At 35.6% G+C, this 26,218-nt stretch overlaps 1 protein-coding gene across 2 annotated transcripts in view; it reads right to left on the reverse strand.

Moving 5' to 3' along the window:
• Suclg1 (succinate-CoA ligase GDP/ADP-forming subunit alpha) overlaps positions 1-22,074 on the reverse strand; it is a 44,734-nt gene extending 22,660 nt beyond the window's left edge. The window contains exons 1-6 of one of the 2 annotated variants that reach the window (XM_027943824.2): positions 21,955-22,074; positions 13,682-13,785; positions 8,607-8,723; positions 5,197-5,409; positions 4,981-5,038; positions 1,747-1,830 (exon numbers count right to left, since the gene is read on the reverse strand). In XM_027943824.2, the coding sequence (XP_027799625.1) occupies positions 1,747-1,830; positions 4,981-5,038; positions 5,197-5,409; positions 8,607-8,723; positions 13,682-13,785; positions 21,955-22,051 (673 nt within the window). In that variant the 5' untranslated portion in view covers positions 22,052-22,074. Of the gene's footprint in view, positions 1-1,746; positions 1,831-4,980; positions 5,039-5,196; positions 5,410-8,606; positions 8,724-13,681; positions 13,786-15,493; positions 15,564-21,954 lie in introns of those variants that run through there. The other variant, XM_071601774.1, reaches the window with a different exon arrangement.
• Positions 22,075-26,218: the final 4,144 nt, after the last annotated feature.

Genomic DNA, 26,218 nt, shown 5'->3' on the forward strand with positions numbered 1-26,218 from the left:
ATTTAAGGATAAATTATGAAATTCAGGTAAAGAATATTGTTTCAACTGATTTTCTTTCTCTTGGATCTTTTAAAACGTATCATCACTTTTGCATTTAATATTCAAAAATCACAAAATGCTACACTTATTTCTGTTTGTTAATATTATGCAAATGTAAATGGATGTTGGTTCCTGGTCTGCACAAAAACAACCCTCTTTTTGTTTTAGCTCTTTCATATAAGCTTCTTCTCTAGCACAAAGTTACTACAGACTCTTTAGAATGATCATTTTAGAAAATGTGGCTTTGTGTTATAAGCTGATGTTTCACCATAAGAAGAGATTAAATATTTAGCAAATTTCTTTCCTCAGAGGAACTAACTGATAAAACAAACTCCAGTATTTCCACTTATAAGTTTCAAGGCACAACTGTCATGAGTGACAGAGCATAGGGTATCCTGACCCTCTTTTCTTTAGATTCAGAGTGAGTGATGAGATAGCCTATACATGACATTTAAGAATGAGCACTTTGAAAGGATTAAAGTAAGTGTTCCCAATAGACTGGGTGCCATTTTTTTTTTTTTTTAATTATATACTCATTAAGAGCACACTTGTATCTCTGAAAAGTGAAGTTGAAGAAGGAAACTAGCATTTATTAGGTGCCAACCATTGTGTCAAACCATATACTTTATTTAGCATACTTTACACCTGGTATTTGCTAATTCCTCCTCCAAGCTTTCTGTAAGATAGGTCTTATTATCCTACATTTACATATTAAAAAACTGAAGCTGGAGAAGATGGAACTGGCAAATCTATTTCCAAATCTGTTGTTGTTCTACACATCACATTAAATTATCCTGTGTCAAAGATCATGCTTTAATTTGAATTTATGGATTCAGAGAGTAACAAAATACTCCAGAGCTATGTTTTATAATCTTTTATTACATAAAAGATATTTCTGAAAGATATTCTAATGGGCTAGGGATGTGGCTCAAGCGGTAATGCACTCGCCTGGCATGCGCGGGGCGCTGGGATCCTCAGCACCACATAAAAAAATAATAATAATAAAATAAAGATGTTGTGTCCACCGAAAACTAAAAAATAAATATTAAAAAATTCTCTCTCTCTCTCTTTAAAAAAAAAAAAAAAAAAGATATTCTAAGGCTTTGAAGAAATATTATAAAAATGAGAAACTGGCTTGGCTTTTGGCTAAAAAGACTAAAATTATTCTAAAATGTAAAACTTGTAAGCATTTTTATTTTTTGAAGTGGGAGACATTGTGGTGTGGCAAAAAGAGATGACTTAGGGCTAACTCAGCCCTCCCCAACCTTGACTTTATGCCCCCAAAGGCTATAACCAACTTTTAGCTGAGAGGTACCTCAGAGGGTTGCCTTAGGAACAAAACAATGAATGGCAAAGAATTTCACAACTACAAAGCACTGAAAATAATTACAATAATAACAAAAGTTCTAATATAAGGAATCATTTCTTCACAGTTGCAAAATAGTGACATTTTCAGGGAGAAAAGCTCTCCCCAGAAGCCACACATCAAAGGATGGTTGTTTGCAACCTAAAAATCAAATCTCGGACTAGGAAACTTGAAAAAATACAGAAGAGCTTCACACTTAGGCAAATTAAACTTAAGATTATAATATCTTTTTAATTAAATGATATTAAAACCTCATAAATAATCAAATAAATAATTATTACTCTACTCATTCAATAAAGAGACTACATTCCAATAAAATGATTTTAGCAAAAATCTCTCACCAACACACAAAGATTGCCCCAATCCAACTTGTGTTGTTTGGTGAACTGCTTCATAAGTCAAGGTGCCAGATCTGGACACAATACCTTAAAGTAAAAGAATTCAAAGATATTAGATTGCATTTATGTAATAGATTATTATGTGGTAAACTACATTAAATATATTCTGAATTCATCCCATGATTTGCCATCCAAATCAACTCCTTCAAATGACACAGTGAGAAGAAAAGGGAAGTTATTAATATTAGATGAATAAAGTACATTATTAAGGTTATTGTATGATTAAAAAGTAATGCAGGAAAATCTTCTGAAAATCTTTATGAAGGAGATAATAATATCAATATAAACTTGGCAGACACAATTCTGCTTTGGATGGTAGAACATAACAGATTGACTTCAGGAACCCCAACCATTAAACCATCAAAACCAGGATGAGTCATATTCAGCAAGGCTATCTACCTTCCCCACACTATTTTCTGAAGAGTTTTCCAACAATACATAAGCAATATCCCTCTGAATTCATCAAGTCTCCTTTATCCGCAATTTCCCTTATACAATGGTCTTCTCTTATAGTTCATAATGCATGACTGAGTTTCTGCAAAGGTAATTTATCCCCATGCCACAATCTGTACAATACATTAGAACAAAAGATACATAATAGGTGTATCTCTAATTTGAAGAGGTTGAAAAGTATGAATAAATAACTTCAATTGTTGAACATATTAAATTTAATTTAAAAAAAAACACAAAACTTTATATGGGCTAAGATCAGAGAATTGGCTCTGGAGTATAACTATAGCATGTCTATGGTTTTCCTTTTTTAAACTTCAGCTATGGAGCACATTTTTAAGAACTCAAAAGACCTTTGCTAACATTATGATGCCCAAGCAGATTATTGCCAGATTGAGACAAAAACGATAATAACCATAAGCTTCCTTAGATTCAATGCAGCATATTCACATTTGTAAGAAAAGTGTTGTATCATTGTTGTTGTATATTCAGGGGGTACAAAGTGTGTGATTGGTGATAAATACACATTTTCCCACTATAAATTTAGGTATACGTAACTTTAGATTCTTTGCATCAGTCAGTCGAATGAGAGAAAGGCATGCAAGTATCTTGGTCACTGCTAGACAGTACCTGACAGCACATGTCGTTCTTTCAGATGAACTCTACCAGACAGTGACAGCTAGGTCTCTCCCTGAAAATGCCTCACTTCATATGGAACTCTTCTCTAACACAATCTAGCACAGGCCCTGCCTCCCTTCCCAGACTTGATTCCCTTTATTTCCCTACTCCTATAAGAGTATTGGGTTATTTCTCACTTCATGCTTTTGTATCTTTCCATATTTGTTCTATTTAAAATGGAACATTTGACCATCTCATAAAAATTCTCACTATCTTTCAAGGCCCACATCAAAATCTTAAATGCTATTTTCTCTTAGAAGTCTTTCCTGATCATCCCAAACAGATGGAATAAAATCTCTTTCTCTAAATCTCCTCAGTATTTATATATTTCCTGTCACCCTTAATACTGGGAGATAAGGACAAAATGTTATGTTTTATCTATCACAAAGAAACCATAAGCATTTTTTTGTGTGTGTATAGAAACAATTTCTTCCACTGAATGGTTTACTATTATCCCCAATGTTACTATAATGCACTGTAAGAGGGCACGCACCACAATCAACTCCTTCCTCTTGAGATCAAGGTTGGTACTATTGCCAAATATTGAGAATAGAGGCAGGATTATGAAAAGAGTAATGAATGTCCTACAGTGATCTACAGGTAGCTATTTTTTTCCCCTAGTGTCATAGCAAATGCTATGAAGTATTAACAGTACCCATTCAAAAAAGCAGACCAAAGAATATTCAAACATGTATTAGGATAGGACATCAGTGACTATGTGGATCAGGCCCCAGTAGAGTTCAGATGGCCTATGGAGTTTCCTGTAATGTCCCTAAGCAAAGCTATCAAGTTTACTACTGGCAGAAGGACTGACAGCTCTAAGAAACATTAGTAATAAACAAAAATCATGACCTTTAACCCAATTCTGCAAACTATGCCATCAACATTTACCTACTATCATGATTATTATTGAGTTTTAAGAGCCATGGTATAAAGACAGAGAACATTATAATCATCCATTATTGTAGAGAAACAGTGTATCTTAGTGACAGTTATGAAGAGTCTAAAAACAGTCATAATGAACCTAACTTTGAAATATTAGTTTGGCCATTTCCTTAAAGAGCTAACCAACCAGCAGGACAATTTTCCCAAAGCACTTTGAAAAAGTTTGTGGTATCTAAGAGAGTAAAGTAATTTTTAGGATCTTGGAAGACTAAGGGTAAAAAATATTCACAACACATATATCTGACACAGGATTTATATCCAAAATATTTATAAAGCCCCTTATAATCAACAATAAAAAGACAACCCCTAAAATATAACAGGCAATAAACTTGAAGTGATATTTTGCAAAAGAAGATATGCGCATCCTCTAAAGCATAAGAAAAGATGCTTTACATGATTAATCATGAGGGACGCTAAAATTAAAAACACAAAGAGATTCCATTTCATTGCCCATAGAATGCCAATAGAATGAAATTTAAAAAGACCAATAACACTAAATGTGAACATGTAAACAACTGGAACTATCATGCATTAGTTGTAAAAATATAAAATGATATAGCCAGTTAGTTCACTGAACTATTTGGTAATTTCTTAAAGAGTTGAACATACTTAACCCTCTGATTCAGCAATTCCATTCTTTGATATTTTGCTTAAGAGAAATGAAAATGTGTCCATAAAAAAAGCCTACAGACAGATGTTGACTTCATTCATAAAGCTTAAAACTAGGAACAACTCAGATGTTCATTATAAGAGATCAGATAAACAGCAGTAAAACTACAAATAGAATACTATTATATAATCAACTACTGACATGTAAACACATGAAAGAGTCCACAGACTGTTTTACAGGAAAAGAATCTTTAAAAAACTCCAAAATCTTTACTGATTCTATAGAATTATAACCGCTTCTCAAATAAATTAATTACATTTGGGATATAGAATTGAGTCACTATAAAACTTCTTTGGTAAATTCTACTATATTAATCAATAAAATAAATTTGATTTTCAGAGTCACAAATTCTCTGAGTTTTGAGAGTTTGGAGCACAGAGTTTTTTGTTTGTTTGTTTGTTTTAAATCTACAATTAAGTAACAAACTAACTCACCAATTCTTCCTTTCTTGTGAATATGGCCAGGCATGATGCCAATCTTGCATTCTCCAGGCTGAAAGAAAATAAATCACTGTTTCAGAAAAGTTAAAAAAAAAGAAAAAATTGTAAATCATAGATCATATACATAAGTACCCTTAGACTGGTTCAAAGCTGTTTAGCTTTGTGAGAGGCTAAATCTGAGCTTCTTTTTTATTTATTTTTTGCACTCACATTGATGACTCCAGGGCAGTTTGGCCCAATTAGCCTTGTCTTTCCCTGACGCAGCAGTTTGTGCTTGACCCGTACCATGTCCTGTTGTGGGATACCTTCAGTAATGCACACAACCAAGGGTATTTCTGCCTCAACAGCTTCATCAATGGCCGCAGCAGCAAAAGGAGGAGGGACATAAATGACAGAAGCTGTTGCTCCTGTCTGTTCTTTGGCCTGAAACATTAACCATAAAGCACTTCATGATTGGTTAAGTCATAAACATTATATAAATTCAATACTATGATTTTATTGATGTCTAGGGGTCAGGAAACAATGCCACTAGGAGACAACACAGGTTGCCCTAATTCCTGCCATCCTCCAGTTCACAGTGTCAGAAAATAGCACAATCAAAGCCTCTTCTCTAACTCCTTTGAATGCCACTGTGGATTGAAAGGTTCTGTGACATCTCATTCCTTCAAATGATGGCACGTCAGTAGACCCAAAAGCACTGCTTGTCTTGCATTTGTGTCCCCTCATTCCTATTTATTCCAGACTTATCATGATTAAGAAATTATACTATTCATTAACAAAGCCCCTGTATTTCTCCAGAAGGACTAGTGAGCTCCAAATGTTCAAAACTCAGCTCACAGATATCTGTTTAAAAATATATTATATTCAGAAGAGAGATCAGTGGAGTAGAGGGAAGGAATCAAAGGGGAGGAAAGAGGCACAGGAAAAGGGAGGAACTGTGGAATGAATCTGACCAAATTTTCCTACATACATATATAAATTTTGCTACATACATATATAAATTTCACCTTTATGTATATTCATAATGTGCTAATTTTATGTATATTCATAATATGCTAATTTTAAAAGACTATAAATAAATAGAAGGAAGATCAGCAGAGTACAGGAAAGAAAGTGAGGAGAAGAAGGAAAGGGGAAGTACTAGGGATTAAATTGAAGCAAATTATAGTCCATGCTTGAATGTCAAAATGAACCTCAACATTATGTGTAACTGTAGTGAACTAATAAAAGCAGAAAAAAATATACGCTCAGTAAATATTCACAAAAAGAATGAAGTTTTCTTACCTTTTCTACTATGAATGCATATTTATTAGAAATATACCAATTACACAAAAATGCACATTCAGTTTTAACACTGTCACCTTTCATGATGCAAAGCACTTGGAGGCCACCAATTTGACCACCATTATTCTCTCTGTGGACATGAGCCTGGTCTATACATTCAGTCTTTACATAGTATCTACATATATCAATGCAAAGGTATCTGTCTACCCACTTCTCTGTGCAGCTAAGTCTTCTACTATAATAGAAGCTCCCTGAAGATAGAGACTGTTGAAGATTTCCCTCTAAGAGTAGCAGGACTGCATCACAATCCTGAATCTTAGTATCACCATTTTAGAAATCAAGATAGATGCTGAGGCCAAGATACATTAAAGAACTGTTCAAGGTCACATAAGGAAGCAGCAGAGATAAGATTTAATCCTGAGTATACCTGATCCCAAAGTATCCACTCAGGTCTATTATAGCAGGAATCTCCACATAAATGATAAAACTGTTGCTGAATCAAAATGGAAATCAAAGAATTTTGTAAGGCTGTGCCATGTGATGTATATGAGTACTAAGCTAAAGAACATACCAGTTCAACTAGAAGAAGGGACAGAAGTAAAAGATAATATGTTCAAGAATCATCCCCGAATAATTCCTCACATTTCCAGATATCAAAGAGCTTTCTCTACTAAATTCCTAATAAAGACTTTCTTGACTATGACAGAAGAAAAACTACCAAGGATGTTGATAGATCATCTACAAATAATGCCAGTTTTATAAATAATTTTTTAAAAACTCTGTTCAAGATGTTGATGGAGTGGGTGAGTGGTTCAAAAGTAAAGAAATATGAACTAGGTTGGAACCAAAAAGAAGTCAGATCATGGGCATAACTTTACTGAAAAATGATAGTTCTCAACTCTTAAGAGTTACAAATACTGCCAGAAGTTAGACAGTGACAAGGACTATGTGATGGGAAATCAGACTGGATGAAAAGTATCATTCCTACTCATGAAGAAAATTCTTTCTAAGAACTGAACAGGTAAGAAATAAACAACATCTGTCAAAGAATTTACAGAACATTCCAAATGCCACATCTACTTGTGTCACTATGAATAACAAATAAATTGCTTAGCAACAAAACTTTCTTTTTTTAAAAAAAGCCCATGACAAAAGAAAAGTCTGTCTCAAAGAATTCTGACAAACCATCTCCTCTCTCTGTTTTGAGGTTACAGTCAGCCACAATAGAATTTAAAAGGAAAAAAATTTTTAAATTTGAAGAAAAAAAATCTAAATAATTCCTCTACAGAATATGATTTCTAATATTTTATTTTATTTTTTTAAATTTAAATACAGCACACTTGAATACATACACATAATACAGTCTATATTCTAGCTTAAAGTAAAACGAAAAATTTCAATTTGAAGGATACTTGCTTTTTTTTGCATTTTAGGATTAAGAGTATCCTCTATTCAGCCAGTATTTAGACCTAAGAGATTAGGTCTGTAAATTTGTACTTTAAAAAAAGTAATACCTTAAGATATACCTTTAAATTTTGCTAAGAAGAGGAGAGGAATACAGTTAGGATTGATCTATATGCCAATCCTAAGTATTGTTATTCCCTATAATTATTTTTATTAAATAACCCAAGAATTTGTACTATGGTTTCTTTCAAAAAACTGTAATTTTTATATAAATTCAGATAAAAGTAGAGACTGGAAGACACACTGAGCTTAAATTAGTCCTCTAAAGCAGCAAAATCTGAACTGTGGAAAACATTATAATATTAAGTTAGCTTTATCTACACTTTATAATAAGCACATATTAGTTTTGTAACAAAGACCTAAAGGTTAATTTAATTCATTACTAAGAAATCAGCGATTTAGAGAAGTAGGACCCTGTGATTTGCCAATCTGACTTTATAATTCAGTTTCTTTTACTCTGAGCCTGTGAGACTACTTGTAAGACCCTTAGCCTCTTCACATTAGTAACATCCTTGGCTTTAAAACAGGGATGAAAACTGCAAGTTCCTCAGGGATTGTGATGAGGCCTGAATTGGGGCATTGTGCATGAGGTACCCAGAGGTACTGCTGACATTTATACTACTATCATCCTAGAAGAAAAATAAGAAAAGAATAATAAGCCATATGGAAGCCAGGCCACGATGCTTTTTTCCCTGAATAGATGATGAGTGCCTATAAGCCAAAATGACATCTTGGTTTTTTACCACAATTCAAATTTCTTCATGTTACTGAGTATTCAAATAGCAAATGACCATCCCAAAAAGGACACAATTAAGATCTCTGTCTATTCCCCTGCTTTTCTTTTCTTGCCAAACTCATGTACCATTAATTACCTCCTTCACAGTATTAAAGACAGGTAAGCCCAGATGTGTCTTCCCTCCTTTCCCTGGAGTGGTTCCTCCAACAAGTTTGGTGCCATAGTCCAATGCCTGCTGGCTATGAAAGGTGCCCTGAGGAGAAAAAGCAAAAGATCCATGAAGAGGCAGACCAGGAAGCCTACAGAGAAGCAAAGGCAATCTTAGCAACTTAGGAAAAGAAAAATAAACAAGTTAACTATTCTCAGGTAATAACACATATCCATATTCCAGCTTTGCACTTCGGAGCAAAACAGGTGTCAGTGAAGCCAAAATAGCTATTAAAACGGTCTTTTTAAAATTCGGTTTTCAAATTTGGCTGATCATCACAAACAACCTGTTATTTACTTAAAAGATGATCTCCTTTTCATTGTTCCTCAACAACTCATGTCCTCACATACTTCTTTATCCAATTTAAAATCCATAGTTGATCAGTACATTCACATAAAAACCCTGGCTCGCTCACACTTCAAATTACACATATGACAAGATGACAACTTGGTTAAATCCAAGTTTCCATCTACTCTAAGATTGCACATGTGCCACCAAACAATGGTTAGAAAAAAAACAAATCCATTCTCAAGTTTCTCGCTTTAAGTTAATAATCAGTTAGTCTTTAACAGTGTCCACCCATCATTCTTTATTTCCCTATCCATTCACTTTCCCTCCTCAACCAAAGCATTAGTAGTAGTAGCAGCAGTATTTTGTACCAGGGATTGAACCTAGGAGCGCTTAACCACTAAGCCATATCTCCAGTCCTTTTTATTTTTTATTTGAGATAGGGTCTTGCTAAGATGCTTAGGGCCTCGCTAAGTTGTTGAGCTAACTTTAAACTTGCAATCCTGCTGATTTAGTCTTTTGAGCTGCCAATTACAGCATTATTGATATTTTGGACATAATGATTCTTTGTCATGGGAGATCATCCTGCACTTTGTAAGATATTTACCAACATTCCTAGTCTTTTCCCATTGGGTGCCAGTATACCCTCCCTGCAAACCTGTCCAGTTGAAACAACAAAAATGGCTCCAGGGATTGCAAGATTCATTTCACTTGACTTCTGGGGCTCACTTTCCCTGGTTTTCTTCTTTTCTTTTTCTCTCCTTAGCCTTCTCTTTTTCATCTAAATGTGTGCCTTTGGTGATATCATCTCTTATCAGGGAAATAAATAACATATGTATAGTGACTCCTACCACTCCCGACCCTTATATACCTAACTAAGACCTTTGTCTTAAATTCCATACTTACATTGTCAATTGCCAACCTAACATCTCCACATCTCAAATTTAACATGCAGCAAACTGAGTTCCTGATCACTCCCCTTCTCAATCTACCCCATCTCAGTTAATAACAACTTCACTCCATACAAATGTTCAGACCAAAGTTGCTAAAGTTATCCTATATTCTTCTCTTTCTTATATCACATATTATATACATTAGTAATCTTACTGTTCCATTTTCAAAACATAATCAACAACTTCTCCCCCGTCTAGTGCTAGCTACCACCTATGTTTGTAAACATAGCAGTGTGACACTGCTGCAACTCTTACTATATTTTTACGAAAGTACTGATCCACATTAGACAGAAATTAAAAATGACCACCTAAACCGATCTTTTACTCCAGATAGTTTTGAGAAGCACTGTCTTAGACTACACTACTAGGTAAATTCAAATCACCTTAACTCAACAGATCATTACCTTGTCCCCTATGAATCTGTTCTTCATAGCAACCAAAGTGATCCTGTTAAAATGTAAGGAAGACCATATCACTCCTCTGTTCAAACCCTTCAGTCTTTTCTCATTTCATTCATAGTATAAGCCAAACTCTTATACTGGTTTACAAGTTAATATACAACCTGTCTCCCACAACAGAACCTCTTATCTGAATGCCCTCATTTACTGTTCTCCCATTGCTTACTTCAGCCACACTGCCCTTATAGCTTACACATGGCAGGCTATGTCTGCCTAATGATCTTGCTATGCTCTCTCCATGGAATACATTTCCTTACCTATCCAACCAGTTCACTTCTACATCTCCTTTAGATCTTGCTATCCCTGAAATCAAGCTACCCCTGACCACTTGCTGTAAAAATCTCCTTCTCCCCCATTCCAACCACAACTCCACATACACTTTCCTTTCTCTGGTTTGTTTTGTCCATAGCAATTAATACTTTCTAACAGACCACAAATTCACTCATGGATTTCATTGATGAATTTCTCTCAACTATAACTTAAATTCCATAAAAAAAAATTTCTATTTTGTTCACTGAAACAAGGCACTTAAATTACATACAGCAGGTACTCAATAAATAGTTATTGAAAACTAAATGAGTCTGTCTGGTCATTCTACAGGGACCTAAAAATGCTGAGCCAACTATTCAAGTTCTTAATTATTTAAGAAATAAAACTTAAACAAAGTGACAGAGTCTTAGAACAATAGGCCAGTGTTCTTTCTCTTAAAACAATGCTATTCAAAGTATGATGTGCAGACTCTTGCTAGTATGCAAGGAAGCAAAAGCAAAACAAAAGAAAATGATCCAAGGAAGGAAGGGAGGGAAAGAGAAAATTAAAAATATAATAAAAATCTAGGCAAGGTGGTGCACAATTGTAATCCCAGCAACTAGAAAGGCTGAGGCAAGAGGATCCCAAGTTAGAGGGCAGCCTCAGAAACTTAGTGAGACTCTAAGCAAATTGGTGAGACACTGTTTCAAAACAAAAAAATTAAAAAAGGATTGAGGATATAGCTCAGTGGTAAAGCGCCCCTGCATTCAATCCCCAGTGTAAAATAAAAAAATAAATAAAAAATTTTTAAAAAAGTAAAACAGAAAATGTTTTTAAGGGTTGGAGCTGTGGCTCAGTGGTAGAGTGCTTGCCTAGTATGCATGAGGCACTAGGTTGAATTCTCAGTACTGCATATAAATAAATAAAATAAAGGTACATCAACAACTAAAAAAAATGTTTTTAAAAAGAAAATGTTTGTAAACATAGCAGTGTGACACTGCTGCAACTCTTACTATATTTTTACAAAAGTACTGATCCACATTAGATAGAAATTAAAAACGACCACCTAAACCAATCTTTTACTTCAAATAGTTTTGAGAAGCACTGTCCTAGACTACACTACTAGGTAAATTCAAATTAATCAAAATTTTAGGCCTAAAAATGGTGCTAAACAGAGAGCATATCCATTTAATATGTAACGTACTTTCCTTAATTTTCCATTAACAGCATCCAGTGTACAGTTAAGAATAGGAGTTATTTTGCTCATAAAAGCTAGAGAAATCAGATGGTACCCACTAGAAATGTGCACTGCACAGGCCAACTTATTTATAGAATCTACTCCATAAAACAATACTCTTTCATATATAGAACAATGTATATACTAAAGAAAGAACTAAAGAGAATTGAAGACTTCCTTTTCCAGTGGAGGTAAGCTCTAACTTTCACACCTTATTATAACCTCTATAATAATAGAATTTCAATCAACAAATCTAACTGGCAATTAAGGCTCTCAATCACTTTAAAAACCCCAAACTAGGAAAGTGAATGAGAAACATCTGATTGCAGGTAACTGAAAGATAATGAAAATGACCTTAGTTTTAAATATTTAGGTAAATCATTACCTACTTTAGAAAGTAAAGATGTTTCCAAATAGTGCTTATATCATAGGAAATGTTCTTACCAAAAAAGCTCAGAGGTCAAAATGGCATAAGATCACACAAAGTTTAGCAAATAGAAAAACAAAATATGTATTATTAACTTAAGTGAGAAATTTGTGTTTATCAAGCATTTGATTATATGCTAATAATATATAGAGAGAAAGATAAGATACATATGCAAAAATAGACTGAATGTAATTTAGAAGAGAATGACAAATTAAAATCAAATCATGAGCATCTACTTCCCTTAGAATGTATATGTAGAAGTGATACTCAGAAACTGTCTGGCTATTTAGATATCACCCTCTAGATAAGGGTTGACAAACTATGGTCTGTGGAATTTGTCCTGCCATCTGGCTTTACAAATTAAGTTTAATTGGAATTCAGCTATACCCATACACAGTTCTGTAATATAAACTCTGTAAAATACAAATAATATAGGTATAAATGTTTGTATTTTTAAGAAAAATATCTGGAAGAACACAGACCAACTTATTTACAGAAGGAATTCTTGGTGAGTAGAACCATAAGAAAGGAGAAGAGATTCTTATGTTGTATTTCATTACAGAATCACATCACAGATTTATTTAAATTCATGATATGAGCAGGGAAGAGGGAGAGAGTCTAAATATAAGTGGCAAACAAATTAAAATACTTTAAGCAATTCTGCCTACTGACTTCTTTGATGAAAGTTTGTGCCAGAGAGATTAAAACATGGGAAAAAGTCAGTGTGCTGGTTCCTCTGCCTGTTTCTAAAAGGCTCCCTGGGTTTATGTACTTCTTCACACTGAATGTGGATTTCATGTTTAAAAATGGATATTTCTGTGTACAAAGACCTAGACACAAGTAATCTACTTTATCTTGTTTAAGACCTAGTCACAAGCAATCTACAGTGACCTCTCTCAACACTGGAGGAATAGGGTGTTGAGTCTCCAACATAGCCTACTTCTATGCATTTTCAAGGAAGTTTAAACACAATTTTCATCTTACAGGATAACTATGGCACCTCTTCCTAAGATACAATCCCATTTCTGCACAACAAATTTTTCTGCATCAATCATATATTATTACAGGTAGAAAATAGCAGCCAGTGCACACTGTAATTTCAGCAACTCAGGTGGTTAAGGCAGGAGGATCACAAGTTTGAGGCTAACCTCAGCAACTTAGAGAGACCTGTCTCAAAATAAAAGAATTGGAGATATAGCTCAGTGGTAAAGTGCTCCTAGGTTCTATTCCTTATAACAAAAAAAAAAAAAAACAAAAAAAAAAAAACAACATCACACACACACACAAAACAAAAACTTGTTGAGTGAATCAATTTTAAATAAAGTAGAAAGTAGCAAAATTATTTTATATTTTTGAATCTACACTTTAAATAAAAATCTACACATACATACCTGCTTACCAGTGAAACCCTGGCAAATGACCTTCGTATTTTTATCAATATAGAGATGTTTCCGGGAAGCTGTATAGGAACAATGCCGAATTGCATTCTGTTGCACTGAGAAGTAAAGAAAATATGACATATTAGAATTTTTCCAAACTTTTGAACAATGAATTTAACTTGGTCACACATACACACAGAATCTCTAATGCAAGAGCTGTACTGTACTGTACATTATGGTAAAGTTAAATGTCACTTTTAAAATGAGACACACAGACCACATAAATAAATTATAAAAACAAACAAAAAAGGCCCTACTCTATTCTCCAGGATCTTCTCTTTATCAAGAAAAAGCTACAATCTTGAAAAAGAAATTAAAAAAGAAAAGATGAAGTTTCTCATTTTCATTCCTTAGAAAGAAAACTGAGGTTCAAAGACTAATGACTCAAATTAAACCCAGGGACTGAAACTAGTTATTATCCCCACTAATAATGTTTACAAAATAGTCACAAGCTCTCACTAGACCTAACTTTTAAAAGTCTAATACCTATAAATAATAAGTAAGCTAAGAAGCAAATTTTGTCACAAACTATGAATAAGAACTACTCTAATGCTCATTCCCCAATAACAATATATTAAATGTAAAGGTGTAGAATAAAGTTGGTCTAAAATATAATCCAAAATCACCTAAATTGATCTTTTCTGGTGCAAGATTCAATAACCCACTATAGAAGAAACAGGGAAAATAAAATAAATAGAAAAGTAGATGAGAGAAGAAGAAACTTGTTTAAAAAGAAAAAAAAAAGTACTTAATTTTCAGCACCCTACCTCAAGGAAAACTTACTACAACAACTCCTCCCACTTCAAAAATCAGTAGGAAAAGGCACACGTTACTTTAAATTTGTGGGCTACCCTCTAAACCTCCACTAGAACCACCAACCCACCACTCAAGGGCTACTTTCAAAGTAGCCAAGCCTTCTATCTACTGCTGAGTAGCCCAAGAAAGCTAGCTCCAGAACAAAAAATATCTTATCATATTTTTCTCCAGGACCCACCCAATGCTTTCTGCTTTGAATCACTATAAATGGCTACCTCATGCCTCCTAAATCTTCAGACTTCAGGTGCCACAACTAAAAGAACACTGATATGTGCTTCCAGCAGAGGTACCTGGAGTCCCCACACCTGTAGGGTACAGAAAGACCCAGCTTTCACTCTTACCATCCAGAAGAGGAGTGTTCTGTGTGCACACGGAACTACTAGGTAACAGCTTTATTCTTAGACTAGACTACGCTGCAGGGGTTGAGGAGCGAGTGTCAGGGGTGTGGGGTGGAGGGCATGGGGGGGTCAAGAACTGGCACAGTGGGCACAGCAAGCACCTGACCCTAGGTCACAATAGTATTTATGGCCTAAGAGACTGCCCCCACACATCTATACACTAGGGCCCACCCAGTCAGTGCTATCAGAGATTATACTTGCCCTAAACTAGCAGACAAACCAATAAAGGCCATAAACAAGAAACATAACTGATGACAAATGGTATTATCAACATATGATGAGATGTCTAATTTTACTAATAATGAGAAAATAAGCATTTTTAAATTAAATATCAGGGCAAGGCCTGAACTTGGCCACCAGTTATATTCTGATGGTCAGGGCTATAGCTGCCACATTCTGGGTCAACTCTAGAGGATAAACTAGCATCACCTTCTCTTCAAATTCTTAGAAACTGGTCAGCCTAACCTTGGTAATGTGACCCAGGAGCAGCTGAGAACATTGTCTCAGGAATCAGACAGGCCAGGGCTTGCGTTTAGGCTCTACAGCTCACCAGCAATGTGACCCAGGGCATATCTTTTGATCTCCCTTAGCCTTGGTCTTCCCATCTGTAAATGGAATAACAGCTGCCCACAAGAAGACTGTGATCTTAATATGAGATGATGCCTGTAGATTGAGAATCAAAGTGCCTTGGTACACTCCCAAAATCCTACATGAGCACAAAGGTAAATCTTTTCCTAAAAAGAGAAAAAATATAGTTCATATTTTAAAATCAAATAAGTCCAAACAGAAATGTTCTAAATATGTCCTCACATACACTCTATATACAAATGTTTATGTATAAATATAAATATGTGAAGCACACACAAATATATTTGTAAGTTCTTAATTAGGAAACATTTTTAAGGTGCAGCCTCATGCTAAAAATGGGGATGATAATATATACCACATTGGCCAATGTAAGAATTAAAATGAGTTAATATAGAGAACATGTAAAACAATACCTAGAGTACAGTTAAATGCTATATCACTAATGGCTTATTTTATTATCATTATTTTTTACTGATAAAAAATGAGCAGATAAAACTGTTTTGAAATGTTCATGGTGGCAGGCTATCTGCCATGTGCTAGGGATTCATGAGTAAATTAGACTAGGTAGGGCTCTATCCTGAAGTTTCTTGCTGTGTAATAGCTAAATGTTAACAAAGAAATACAAAATTACAAAAACACAACCTGCAAAAAAGATGCTGAAATAAAGGGACTGAGTAACCTGCAAGAGATGTGCTTTCAACTGGGGTGGTGAATTTATATCAGTTAGGCATAAATGAGTCCTATTTCCCATAGATAGCAACCACTTAAAAGATGTATGGTGGGATTAATATTGCAATCTATGGCTAAACAGATACCATGGCCTTGTATAGACTAGTACCATGCTCCTAACTGGTAACCTGAGATTCTGTTAGTGAAAATACTCCTTCTCTAACTCACGACTTAAACTATGTCTGTGTTACTAATTTATTTATGTTCATGAATTTAACAAATGTATACTTATTAACTGTATCAGCCCATTTTCTTGATAATAAAATATCTGAGGCTAGCTATTTATAAAGAAAAGAGGCTTACTTAGCTTACAGTGGCCAAAACTCCACTCTAAAACTCCTCATTTGTTATGCTTCTGGTAAAGGCTCCCTTGGCTACATCATAATATTGCAGAGAAGCAAGAAGGAAAACAGCCCCATGCAGAAAGGGCTAAGCACACAGGGTTGCTTTGCTTTATAATAATCCATTGTCTCAAGAACTCACTCCAGGAGACTAACATTAATCTATTCTTAGGGTGGTGCCCCCAATGACCTAGCTACCTTCAAATAGCCCTAACCTCTTAAAGGTGCTACCACCTCTCAACATGGCCACACTGGGGAATGAGCATTTGGCCCATGAATGCTTGGGGGATACACTCAAATGTGTATAAATCATAGCATTAACCATATGTAATATGTATATGTAATTTACAGGCTCATGTGGTTCCCATGTATAGTATCCTAAAATACAGCAGCATAATTTAGCTGTCACTTATCCCCAAATCCAAACAACCTAGTATTCAAATACAAAATTATATATTCATTGATTGTAAATACCATATTTCATCAAATCTAAAACATCACTGGTTTTCACAAAGCACTATTAACAGTACTAGTAAAAAAGAAAAATACTGCCAATATTGGTAAGATAACATTAATTACAAGATACATCCTAATTTCAGAAATTTAATAACGTAAAAAAATGTGGATCTATAGATTTATATGTGGCAGATCTTACTGTCTCTACATATTTGGAAGTGTTAGTTTGTTAAAGAAATGATAGAGGTTTTGAACTACTGACAGTCTTAAAAATGAATTGAAAAACCTTTCACACTTTTTATGGTGTTAGTTTCTTTTACTCCATGATAGTGATTCAGATGACTCTGGATCTTGAGGTAATGGCTTTTCAAAGGTTTCTTATATTTTGTATCTCTTCTGAACATGAATCACCATTTTAAAGTTTTGACATTTGTATCAAAAGAGAAGTTGGGGAAATCTTCAGAACATCAATAACTTAATTTTGCTTTAGACTTGGGAAATATTTGATTATGTTTGATAAATTCTGTCATGCATGCAGTACCTCTTCTGCCAGCAAAACCAAGGGAACACAGCCTTTTTTATATGAGACAGGTCACTTCTAGAGGACAACCCAAGATTTATTAAAGAAAATACTTCTATATTGAGAGTATATTTAAATATGTATTAATGATGTGTTTATAATTTGTTTCTTTAGTTAAATTTTGGAATTTGTGTATATTGAACTATAAGCTTTGGAAGAGGTATGCGAATTAGGAAAGTTTTATTTCTGGGAAGTTGTGTGGTTCACTATTTGGAGACCTAGGAAGGTATCTCTTGATAGGAGTAAGGGTTCATCAGCACAAGAAATAAAAACAGTGATTTTTTTTTTTCTTAGTGTATAGTTGTTTTGCTGGCAATATTTAATGTTAGATTTCTATTTCAGCACATAAGTATATGAACTACAGTATGAATTACATTCCCCAAATTAGATATCTGCTTCAGTAGATTTGTTTGCTGTGAAGATTACTTTTCTAAAGACAAATGTTCATATTGGCTTAACTTTTTGATTTAAATATTTTTGTAAATGATATAATATATTTCTTTTGACTAAACATGGAAAAATAATGTATTATATTGAAAAGTTTTTTTTACAGATTTTGATTGGAGATCATTTTTGCAGAGATGGTATTTTATATGCTCCTAGTGTTTAGAAAAGAATTAGTCAAAAGGAATTCATATAATTCATATAGTTTAAATATTGATAAATTAATATCCAAATAATGTACTTGTTTGATTTCTTAATAAGCTAGGGGAGGTGGGGGTGGGAATTATAATGTGCAAATAAGCGGTGATCTCTACATTAATTTTCAAATCTTTAATATATATAATTGCTAAACCGTAACACATTGTTACTTTAATATATATATAAAGAAGTATTACTGTTAGTAAAGCTGCTGATGGCTTAAAAAAAAAAAGGAACTCATCATGTAAGTATTTTCTGTATGTTATGTTGTGCCAACAGATTTAACATTAATTTGCTAAAAAACTTAATGATCTTTTTTGATTTAAAAAATTTTCTGTGAAGTAATTTATTTACAGACATGTTCTTCTTCCCTTGTCCTTTTAACCTTTATACACACTACAAAATCAACCAAACTGTTTTTCTAATCTGAAACTGAAATTTAAATCTTAATGATAAAAATTTAAAATTTGTTGGCACATCACACCTTAAAAATATTTTTATTATTTTGTAATTTAATTTCCAAATGTACCATAAGTTTATAATTCAATGTCTTAATTGTAATGCTCCAATAAAAACTACGAACATTAGTTGAATTATAACATGAAGGGATTTTCATCTTGCTCTTTTGCTGTATAAAGAATAATTGTTCTCATGTTGGGGGTAAAAACAACTTTTTTCACTATGTAAATTCTATTGAGGGTTCTTCTGTACTAATAAAGCGATTATTGAAAAAAATGTGGGTCTAAGATAACAAAATGTCTATCCTCTGGTGAAATAAAATTGTTCCCTTGTACTTAAGAAGATGATTTTCAATATTCTCTATGAAACAAGTTTGAGATGGGAAAATCAAATCACTTTTTCATGGCTACATTACACTTTTGCATCTTTTTTTTTTCTTTCTGAAATAAAAGATTTGGTTCATAGAGAAAAATGGGAAAAAATACTAGAATCAGAAACATTACTGTGTGTACCTCCTTTTCTAAACTACACTTTTAAATGCTCCCCCAATTCAAAAAAACAGACCTATACAATTTGACAAACACATGAAAAGTTAAGTGGTACCTTTGAGCAGGGTTGTGACCTTTTCAACAAACCACTGAGAATACCCCCTCCCCCCAAAAATCAGAGCTTCAAAAACGGAGGCTCAAACTATCACACAGCCCACAAAAGTGGAAAGGACAGACTGCAAGTTCTAGTACTCCTTCTGATACTGCATAGGAACCCTTCTGGATTTATTTCCTCATTTGCCAAACAAAGGTGTGGGACCAGTTGAATTTTAAGATTCACTTTCTGACATTAAAATATAATTCTGAGACTGAAAAATAATTGCTCTCATTTCCTATTTATTCTAAAAAGACTCAATTTACAGGAACTCCTAACATGTTTAAAAAGACCTGATTTTGTACTTCTTTTTAAAAACTTCACTATTTCAACCTCAAAGTACTATAAAATTTTTAAGCTTTCTTATAGAAGGAATATTTCTCTTTCATCTTATTTTCTCTTCGCACTTCAACTTTCCTTTCTATCATAAGGTATAAAACTGAAGTGGGCGGGGGAGTTGGTACAGGAATTTCTAAACATTCTAATTTGCCCCTCCAACAGGGATCTGGAAGGCATCTTGCTTTTTTTTTTCTTAACGAAAATCAATATTGCAACACGTATGACCTTAGCTGTAATGTGCCACCAATTGAAACTTAAGAGAGCAGAGGGAATAAAATTCCCTGGCATCTCTAGTTCTTATAACCTCAGACTTATGACCATTAAAAAAAAAAAAAAAAAAAAAAAATGAAAGGGGGAAAAAAAAGTTTGCCAGGTGATGTTGTGGCTATTTTCCCAGTGGGAATGAAAATAGGCTTAGAAATATAGCATATTGACTTAGAGGTTTTTATACAAGAAACACTGCCATTTGTAACCCCACCTCTAATATAGGAGGTATCTTGGTTTAGATCTAAGACCTCCCAGAGCCTTAAAAACAGGTTAATCCCATGATTTAGATGATTCAAGCACTCCAACAACAGAAAGCTAGATGGGATGGTCTCAATAAGGATTTAGGAAGAAAATTCAGTTCACTGTTAAGTGCTGCTAGGGTGGGTTGAGGAACCAGATCTTTTAGACACACTTTCTTTTTTCTCTATGTTCTTTTTCCTGTTAGGACAACAGACCTACTAAAGGGTATGATCTTTCAGACCCTCAGGCCAGCAAGACCTCAGGAGAAAAAGACATCCTGTGGGCAAATTCCTTCCCCGGTTTTCCTATCACAGTGGCTGTGCTGCACATCTGGCCTTCTACATCCTAACCCATAACCAATGCAGATTAAGCTGATTTAGGCCTATATCCAATCTGACCTCATTCTTGGTGCTCACACTCTATTAAGCAGAGATATTAATGGGTACATCTTTTTTGGTTTGTTGTTGTTTTGTTTGTTTTTCCTTTTGCCTAAAACACCCTCCTAAGAATTCCATAAAACTTTTCCAAATAAAACCAACTCTTTCCTACCTGCCAAAGTAATCTAGCCAGACCTTTGTCCTCAAGCACTTTGGTAACTAAGTGTAGCTGTTGAGTACACACTCATTATTGCACACTTTTAGAATACAATCTTCTCAAGAAAAGAATTAAGTTAGAAGGTGGAAACAAGAAAGTAAGGAAAAACTTTAACTGAATGTCTAGTTTATATGAGGTACTTCATATAAATTCTGCAGTGAACACAAATCATCCTATGTATTATCATTTCTAAAACAGTTTTTCCACTTTTTAACATCTTTTAAGTTACGATGTATCTGATAAGCAATCACTTCACAATTTCAATTAGCAATTGTTTACACTGCTTATAGTAGGCCAAATAATGGTGAACCTTATAAGTGGCAATGCCTCAAATCCATTAAAATATGATATTATTGGCACGTGGTTTGAAACATTGGTTGAAAAAAACTACTAAGAAAAAAACCTAGAGTCATAACACAGACTGTAAAGGGACTAGCCAAACCCTGATGTGACTGATTCTAAAGTTTCTTTCTACAATCACCCATCCACCAAACACAGAGACTTTGAACCTGACAAGAATTTTCAACAGTCAGCATTACTCAGACTAGCAACCTTGGGTGATAAATTTTCAGGAAGTGAAATGAAGTGTGCACACTGCCGGATGGAGACAGCGCAAATAAGTTGGTTAAAATCCCTGCCAACCCAGGCTCTGCTACCTCAGGATGCAGAAAACGCCTTTCCGCTGACCCTACAATCCACAGAACGAACAATTCGAATTCTTTTCAATTCCCCAATTTCCTACCGACATACTCTTCCCCTACCTCTCAAATTCAGACATTCACTCTCCCAACTGAGTTTATCTAGACCTCTCCACCTTTAGCTCCAAATAGGGCCAGTCTAGACGCCACCTCCAACTCGCCACTTGTCACCCTGGAGGCAAAAGCATGATCCCAGGTCTACTAAGCTCCTAGACCCGAATCCTGACTAAGCCACCCAAGTGGCCATCTGGCCCACATATCCAGCAAAACTCCCTCCACCCTAAAAGGGTCCACATGAGGTTCGGGCCCCCAGTGGCTTCCTCGCCCAGGCCAAGGTTCCGCCCCGGAGGGACAGCCGTGGCCTGAGCCTGGACATTATGTTCGGCGGGGCCAGGAAGCACGGAGGTCAGAAAGACAGAGCCCCGGCCCGACTCACGCAGGAAGGCGCGCGTCAGCTGGCGAGCGGCGGCTAGGCCGCTGCTGCCGGAGACCATGGTGGCGGTGGCAGCTGCAGAGGCTAAGCCTGCGGTCATCCCCCAATGACACTCCCAGGACCCCCGGGGACCTGACAGGGGCCGAGGCAGGAAGAGGAGGGTGGCTATAACAATAGCCTGAAAGAATTTCTCTCAACAGAGGGCTCTTCACTGAATATAATGGGTCGTACGTGGAGAATAAAAAAAGCACACTATATAATGTGTAGATAATAATTTATCTCTTCCCTGAAAGTGAATTTGGTTAACTTTAACTACAACGGCAACTTAGGGCAAACCCTATGCGAGCCTGGTTGGCGCGGGGCGTTGTGGGAAATGTAGTTTGAAATCCCGATTTGGAAGCTTAAAATGGGAGCGGGCTGGGAGTGCTGTGGAATACTTCCGGAGTCTAACCCAAGGGCGGAGGGACTGACCCAAGGAGTGAAGAAACAAGTGAAATGCAAAGAGTAATGCCGGGTCCTAGGCCAGTCTTCTGCACCTTCATTTCCCTCTTCTGGCGACCAGAGAGGATGAAACCCCTTCCACCCTTGCAAGGACCCGGAAGAATCCCCCCACTCCCACCCCGTAATAGTGAATCTATTCTCCCCCAAGAGTCTAGTAAAGGAAAAACGCGACGAGAAAGACCAAAACCTACTGACTGTGTCTTCTAATGTAAATCCTTTGGTTAAGCAAACTATCATACACCTTTGATTATGACTAAGTTTATGAGTGCCTCTTTCCTAGGGATCCTAAAGACTGAAATTCGATGTCAAAAGTGATTTTGCCCAATTTAATAACTTCTGTAAGAGCTTTGGAAAGAAACTCAAGAGTCCCAGAGTCAAAAGGTAAATAAGAGATAAAGTAGTCTGCACATGATATTCCTCATCATTATCATTAATAAAATTATTATTCTAGTTTACTGAAGTAGTTATAATTTGCATCAAGTTATGCGATGGGATTGCCGAATGAGATTGCCCAATATTTTCTCTATGACCCAGATATTGTCCTAGACAGAACGGGACTGCAAACTCTTCCCTTATCTAGTGGATCCTGTCCATGGGAGAGTTAAATAGTATCAGTGCATTCCAAATATGAAGACTCATTTCAAATAGCTAAATTCTTCCTGAGCCTTCACTTGCTAAGAGTTACACATTTAGTTTCACTTAACTGGTAAAATGCATAATGCAATAAATATAATTTCAGTATGATTTAAATGAATTTGTATTTTCATGAAGAAAGGGATTTTAGTTTGGTTTATATGCTGTATCCCTAACACCTTGAACATTATCTGACACAAAAAAATAGAACTCATTATGTGTTCAACTGGATTGATATAAGAAATAGTGGTATACACATTATATATTGAATCCACAATAGTTGATGAGCATAAGGATATTTCAATCCCTTGTGAAACTACACTCCACACCAATTCTGTAGCTCATAAGTTGGGGACAATTGCACTAGACAGTAACTATATCATTATATATGTACAGACTGAGTTTTGGAAACAGATATAGATTCAAGTTCTAATTCAGCCACTAGATATGTGACCTCTGGGTTACAGTTTTTCTCACATCTCATGAGTATTGTAAACAATTAATACATTCAGTATGTAAAGCTCTTGATGTATTTCATAAGCATTTGGTAAATGGTAGTTATTAAAGATAAAAAAAAAAAACTTTTCTTCATATAGCAGAGTGATGTTGAATTGATGTGAATAACCAGATGTAGAATAGGATATTTCCATTTGACTCAAAACTTTGGCTAAAGCCCTAAAGCTGAGGACAACGGGGTACAAATACCCCCACATACTAAGGAGGGCATTCCAAGAGCACCCTGTCTCCAAAGTTTGGTAAGAAGTGCCAAACTTTTCTTTGGATGCTCATCATCACAGCCCAGCCCACTCTAGTAAGAAAGACAGAAATTCACTGATTGAGGGGATTGATTCTTCTGGGTCTTCAGGTGTCAGCTTAATATTTCCCTTTCCTTCCTCATCCAGCTAAGCTGATGAGGAAGTGTTCCTTACCAGAAGAAGACTGGCATTAAATTCCTATAAAACTGCATAAATTCATGACCCCACCTCAGTGCCCTAAGGTCCAATTTGATAAAGAATGCTTGGGAAAACTTGAACTTTGAAGGCAGACCTAAACATGGAGAATTATGTCAGCTTCCTGCTTAGAGAATTCTAAAGGCAGGAGGCTGATTGGCAGATAAGACAGTATTTGGTATAGCGAGATATATAGCATTCCCAGTAGTGAAATTGATGCCAGGAAGGGAAGCAAAACCCCTCCACTCCAGGAAGATCGTCTTTTGGGGCGAGGAATCCTATCTTTTAAAATCATAGAAGACCCCTGGATAAGTTACAAGAAATAAGCCAAAGAACACATAACTCACATTATTAGGGTGCTATTCAGATGAAGGTACTAGGCAGGGGAATGGGAGAGGAGCTTATAGAAAAATTGACAAAGTGTCCATAAAGATCCAGTCAGTGTTCCAGAGAGTATGAACCAGTAGGAAAGAACCACAAATAGCACCATTAAAGAGATTTTACCTAGACTTCGCTCTGCTTTTAGAGGAGCCAAGAGCAAATGGGGAACAGGAGGAGTAGTAGAAGAGGAAGGAGGAGAACGCAGGCTCTGACCCTTGCCCAACTTCAGGATTTGAAGCCAAAAATCATGCCAGATCTGAGAAGGAAGAAGAAGCTTTAAATTAGGTCTAAGGCTGATGTTTTCAGTTGGCTCAAATGGATCAGAGAGAGAGAGGAAAAAAAAATAGAAAGGTCAAAAGTCTGATGGGCTTTCTGCTTGATAAGTAATTTTTATTGTTTATGTATAAAAGTTGTTATAGTTCTGTATCTTACCTTGATTTTAATATAAGCCTGATTTTTTCAGGATTTTCAGATCCTCTAGTTTTCATCAGAGACTTGTCCAAATCTGTGGACCAATGCTAGGTTAGGATGGATGCAGTGAAAGGATTTGGTCTTCTGGCTTGCTGATATCACCTGATATGTCCATCTTTCTACAGCTGATGGTCCAAGTGATTGCTACATCATCCCTTGCTTCCACTTGCAAGGCCCCTTTGTTGTGGCTCTGTCAGCTCATTTGAGCTCTTCTCAGGCACGTAGAGAACCTTTCAGTCTCTCTGAGCCAGCAGAAACATCCTTGCTTTCCCAGGCATACCATTAGCTGCATCTTGCCACTGCTTCATGGACCCCTCAAACCAGTCTAGTGATGCTAGGGATTACTTACCTCCTTCCACTGCAAAGCTGAGGACATGAGGTAAGGGATCAACACCTAAGCTTTCCTTCTTCTTTCCTAGCCCAAAGACCATTTTCTGATCTTGGAGACATTAATTCACACATTTGTCCTAAATCTAAATTATTTCTGTCCTCAGGTGTTTGTAGTAGACTTGTTTTCCTGGAGCAGTGTACCAAAAATAACAAATAGAAATTGGTATGGGAAAGAGGTATAAGTACTGGTGATAAGAGGGTCAGAAAGTAGAGGGAAATAGGAGGAGGAAAAGCATCTATTGGTATTACAAAGTATGTTCCTGGTGTTATTTGGCTGTGCTAAGATTTTGTGTGTATTCACCCAGGCAGTCTGACTCTGACATATAGAACTGGAATAAGAAGAGCCTTCTCTAGGTCCATTGTTTGGACTTCTTTCTGGGGAAAAAAAATCTGTCTTCTAAATGCAATAATGTCTGCTTCATCCCTAGTGATAACAAGCACACTTGAAGAGAAATCTATTGTAGCCAAGAGAGGCTGAGACCTCTAGGGCTGATGAGCCAGTCTAAGCCCTCAGGCGCCACCACAAGTATCATTGATCCCTTCATCAAACAAATAGGCTAGGAAGTTGTATCCTTGTCCTTTATTATAGAAGATGGTGTAACATGAATCAGAAACACCTAAACCCAGACAATTCTTCAGCATTTGAAAGTAAGGAAGAGAGATGAATCAAAAAGACTTGATGTTATTTTCATCTGAAGTACAGTCTCAAAGAGAGAGAGAATGAATCACAATGAACCAGCTAACACTACTTGCTAATTTGAGCAGAGAATTTTGAGCAGTCCCTGACAGGTACTTGAGCTACTAATTTGGTTGCCTTTATTAAAAAATAAGGACAAGGAATTTTCTGAAATGTACCTACAGAGTTCCCCTCAAAGCCAATGACAGTTAATTGAATAATTTATCTACTTAGCACCTCTGAAGAGGTAGTTACCTTTACACTG

Source organism: Marmota flaviventris, chromosome 14 (assembly GCF_047511675.1).
Source record: "Marmota flaviventris isolate mMarFla1 chromosome 14, mMarFla1.hap1, whole genome shotgun sequence".
NCBI classification, from domain to species: Eukaryota; Metazoa; Chordata; class Mammalia; order Rodentia; family Sciuridae; genus Marmota; species Marmota flaviventris.